Here is a 4,613-nt window from a genome sequence, read left to right on the forward strand (position 1 = left end):
TGTATCCAGTACTGACCCATGAAGAACACCACTAGCTACGGGCCTCCAACTACACTCTGTGCCGCTGATCACAATCCTCTGAGCTGTGCCATTCAGCCAGCTCTCAATCCATCTCACTGTCCATTCATCTAACCCACACTTCCTGGGCTTACCTATGGGCATGTTATGGGAGACAGTGTCAAAAGCCTTGTTGAAGTCAAGGTAGACAACATCCACTGCTCTCCCCTCATCTACTCATCCAGTCATGCCATCATAGAAGACTATCACATTGGTCAAGCATGATTTCCCCTTGGTGAATCCATGTTGACTACACCTGATAACCTTCTTTTCCTCCACATGCTTAGAGATGACATCCAGAATGAGCTGTTCCATCACCTTTCCAGGGATGGAAGTGAGGCTGACTGGCCTGTAGTTTCATGGGTCCTCCTTGCCCTTCTTGAAGATTGGAGTGACACTGGCTTTCCTCCAGTCTTCAGGCACCATTCCTGTTCTCCATGACCTCTCAAAGACAGAGAGTGGCTTAACAATCACAACTGTCAGCTCCTTCAGCACTCATGAATGCATCCCATTGGGGCCTGTGGATTTGTGGGCGTCCAGTTTCCCTAAATGTTCTCTAACCCAATCCTCCTCAACCAACAGAAAATCTTCCTTTGTCCAGACTTTCTATCCTACCTCCAGGGTCTGGGATGCCTGAGGGCCAGCCTTAGCAGTAAAGACTGAAGCAAAGAAAGCATTCGGTAACTCCACCTTATCTGCCAGCATTCTTCGAAAGCAAGAATTTGGGGAAAGAGACTATATCCTTATCAATAAAGAACTAGATACGATGATGTCAGTCCACAAAATTTGCCAAGAATCTATTACTATAAGCATAAATACCATTCTTCATTTATTTAAATCTGATTATGTTACTGTCTTAATCTAATCTAGAAGTCAATGTTTTGCAGATCAACAAAAGTAATGTCTGAGTCGTTTAGAGAATTAGGAGGCACTCTCTTTGAGACTTTCATGTAAAGAATCTTGTTTAACCGTCATTCCTTCAGGTGAACCCACTTTCCTCAAAGTGTCACACAACTAAACCCTTCTTTCTGCCTGAAATGACCTCTGTTTAAACTGCCCCTGCTACAAAATGGGTAACATAGTTCTCAGCTCTGTGTTGGAGGTATAGATACAGATTGCAAGAAATACCTTTTTCTAGCATTTTTGCTTCTTTATTTCAACTTAAGTGTCTCAGGCCACTTAGAAGACAAGAGACTGAGATGGAGATGAGGAAGAGGTGAGGAAAGGAAGAGGAACAGAATTTGGACTGACTATCAGAGTGCAAGGATGAGCCACATCCTAAGTGTTAAGATGAGGACAAATAAGCACAGAATCAAAATATGAAAGAAAAAAATATTAGGTGCAAAGGGATATTATGTATTTCATATCTAATCTGTCAACATAGTTTGGCCAGTAAGGATTTTTAAATTATCCAGTTGTCTTAGATTAAGAAAGCCTGGGTCATAGAAACACGAGTAGGATTATTCTCACCTTTCTTTAGGCAGTTGCAGAATAGGTGCTATACTTCCAACCAGTAAAAATCCAGTCAACAAAGTAAAACAAATTTAGACTTCAATTCATCTGACCAGACATAGGCTTTAAGTTGAGATGAAGCATGTTGTGAGTTCCACTGACTATGCTGACTTGTGAAAAAGTAGCATAAGATTACTTGATCAGATATTAGCATAGAGCATCACTTTCAGCCATACCAATTCCACCTTTTGAAATCCTTTAGCTAATCATTGACTGTATCTCAACTACTAAATGCTTCATTTCCAAGCCCTACTCCCAAATACTAAAAGGCAGATAATCACCTCAATATAACCGATGACGAGTTACCAATAGCTGCTTTATTATCAAGAGTTTTGATCTTGTCGATAAATACCTTCATATCAAATAAGGCCGTGGTCCCTTGGTTAGGGCAAGTCCTGGAGATGTAGACTCATTCTACATGGGTCCCATTCCCATCTAATTCAGATCTCTATGACATTTTCAGTACTGTAAACTTTCAGCCAGCTGTGGCCTACCACCATAACTATTTCAAATTCAGCTATTCCACCATCTATGAAGACCTTAATAGACATTACAATGGCACACAATGAGGTCGAAATGGAGTTGACCTTTCAAATGAACTTGATTCCATGATCTGTACCTTGCCTATAAATTAGAACATTCTTCATTCTGCTAGAGAGAAGAACCACTGTCCTGACTTTACCAGGATTTGCCATTATAGGCAGTTGTCCACTTCAAACTGGAACCACTGTATGCGTATGGTAAAACTTCCTGCCTGGCTGACATTGTCTGATTCTTTCCAAAGCTGGACTAACCAAAACTGTTTCAAGCACCTCTAAAAACATTTTCTGCCGCTGTCAGAACTCAAACTGGCCTGGCTTTCCACTCATCCTAGACTGCTCCATTGCTGTATTCCATACAACTTCTCTACTTGAAACATCTATATGCAGCGTTAGTAAAGCCCTTCAGGAAGTTGGCAGGAAGGTTGTTTTCAACAACCAAAATATTGTTAAAAATTGACACGTCCTTCCTCAATGAGGAAAGTGTGAAAGACCTTCAGAAATAAGAAGGAAATGGTGATCTAGACAATTCACCGTACAACTTCTGGGTGGCTCTATTTTTTCTAGAGAAAGCAACGTGAGAGCAAGCTATCATGGAACTTAGTGTAGCGAAATCCAACAGCAAAACCTGGACACCAGTCACAAGACCTGGTACCTCTCAGATGCCTCAACCATAGCACTATCGCATGGTATTTTTGAATAGTATGGTCGATTCTCCTAAAAAGTCTTATAAAGGAACAAGGACAAAAGGTTAGAATAGAAGGCATAGAAGAACTAAGGGCAATGCCAGCAACGAATATGTGTAAAAGAAGAGCTTCTTTCACTGAAACATGGAGTGTGGTTAAAACCCTAAAAACTAGTAACACGCCCGAGCTTTTGTTGTTTCCTTGATGTACTAAAAATAGAGCAGTACTGATGAACTGTGTTTCTTTTTGGTCATCCAGGAGATGAAAACACCTAAGACCTGGTTTACTGCAATGGTAAGACCCTTAGTACAAATTAAGGTGTCCTATTCTTACACCTTGCAAGCAAAGTAACATCTTCAGCAACGGCTGCTGCCATCTCTTTGCTAAAACCTGAGTACCAAGCACTTTAAAAGATTGTCCTTCAAAGGGTGGCTATGATGGTATGCTGAGTACAGCTCAAAAAGGATTCAGATCACATCTTAGGAACTGTGCTTAAACGCTCACCTCTAGAAGGCGGTCACAGAGTTCCTAGATCTCAATCATCTCCATTTCATACATAGGCCTATCCTTCTGTCAATGATCCTGTCATTGTTGCTGAAGGGCCCCCTTTTTCACCACTTAGACTAAGCCTAGCTCTTGAAGATCTGAAGGAGTGGTTTAAATACAGATCAGTTCTAACCTCTTCATTAGAAGAGTTGGGAAATTAGAAAAGAACGAAAAGTATGAAAGATTAACCAAGCCTGAGAAAGGAATCTCCAGCTCTTTCTACATAAATCATCCGAAGCCCACAAACGGATCAACGTTTTCCAGATGGAAATTGCTCGACAATGCTCCAAAACTTGTTTATCAAAGTAGAACGTTGAGGAGTTTCTTGGCTTTCCAGAAACATTTTTGAAAGACTTTGGCAAAAAAAAGAACCCAAACCAAAATAAGAGGTAACTTGATCAAAAATTAGTTGAGTCAATGGGTTGATTGATTGCACAAATGTGATGATCTCTGCTTTAACTTGTGGTCTTCTGGGGCAGAAAGAGTATGGCTTCCTGGTGTGGTATGGAATAAGAAACGCTCACCGGAACGAATGCCTCGGTGTGACAGAACACACACGGTGAGGCAATCCTGTCCTGGCACTGGTTTTGTCCCACCCTTCAGCCCTTTTGAGATCAGAAACGCCATCTTGCAGAAATTGCTCTCAAAGGAGTAACTCATCGCATCTACCTTTGCACAACCGTGCCCTCAATTCATCACGTCAATGGTTTACCACACGGCACCTTATTTGCACAATTTCCTGTGAAGCACCCCCAGATGACATATGAGGTGACAAGAGCGAGCCGCGTGGTGTAACTAGTACCGGACTCATAAGTCAACAGCTCGGCAACTTTCTCTTGACCCATCATATCAGGGGCCTTCCTTTGGTGGGGCCTTCCAAATTTTGCAAACGCGGTCAGTTGGGAGATGTAAGCCACACATGTGCCGTTGGCAGCGATCACCGGGGGCTGCTTAGTTCCCGTGTGGATTTGCCCACCTCCTTCCCATCTCCTACTGCCAAGGCATTCAACCAAGCAAATTTGGGAAAATGTATGCCGATGCGTGACAACGTTGCTTATACAAATGGTGGTGGTGGAGCGGGGCAATGGGCTGGCAGCCGGCGGGGCCCCATCGAGGAGTGGGGCGAGAAGGACCGTGAGGTCCCGGACAAGGCGCGGTGGGGCTGGGAGAGGGGTGAGCGCGGGGGCTGCGGGGCCAGCAGCGCGGGCGGCGGTGGATTCAAGGAAGCGACGAGAGCCCCGCACGTGCGTGGGCCCCACGTCCCACCACCCCG

The 4,613-nt window shown here is 43.6% G+C and overlaps 1 protein-coding gene across 1 annotated transcript in view; it reads left to right on the forward strand.

Moving 5' to 3' along the window:
* Positions 1-4,377: 4,377 nt before the first annotated feature.
* The window catches only part of CDYL (chromodomain Y like), a 109,843-nt gene continuing 109,607 nt past the window's right edge, over positions 4,378-4,613 (forward strand). Inside the window, exon 1 of the mRNA XM_035895902.1 lies at positions 4,378-4,584. Coding sequence (XP_035751795.1) covers positions 4,378-4,584 — 207 coding nt within the window. The remainder of the gene's footprint in view (positions 4,585-4,613) is intronic.

This window comes from Egretta garzetta, unplaced genomic scaffold (assembly GCF_000687185.1).
Source record: "Egretta garzetta isolate BGI_Z169 unplaced genomic scaffold, ASM68718v1 scaffold246, whole genome shotgun sequence".
NCBI lineage: Eukaryota > Metazoa > Chordata > Aves > Pelecaniformes > Ardeidae > Egretta > Egretta garzetta.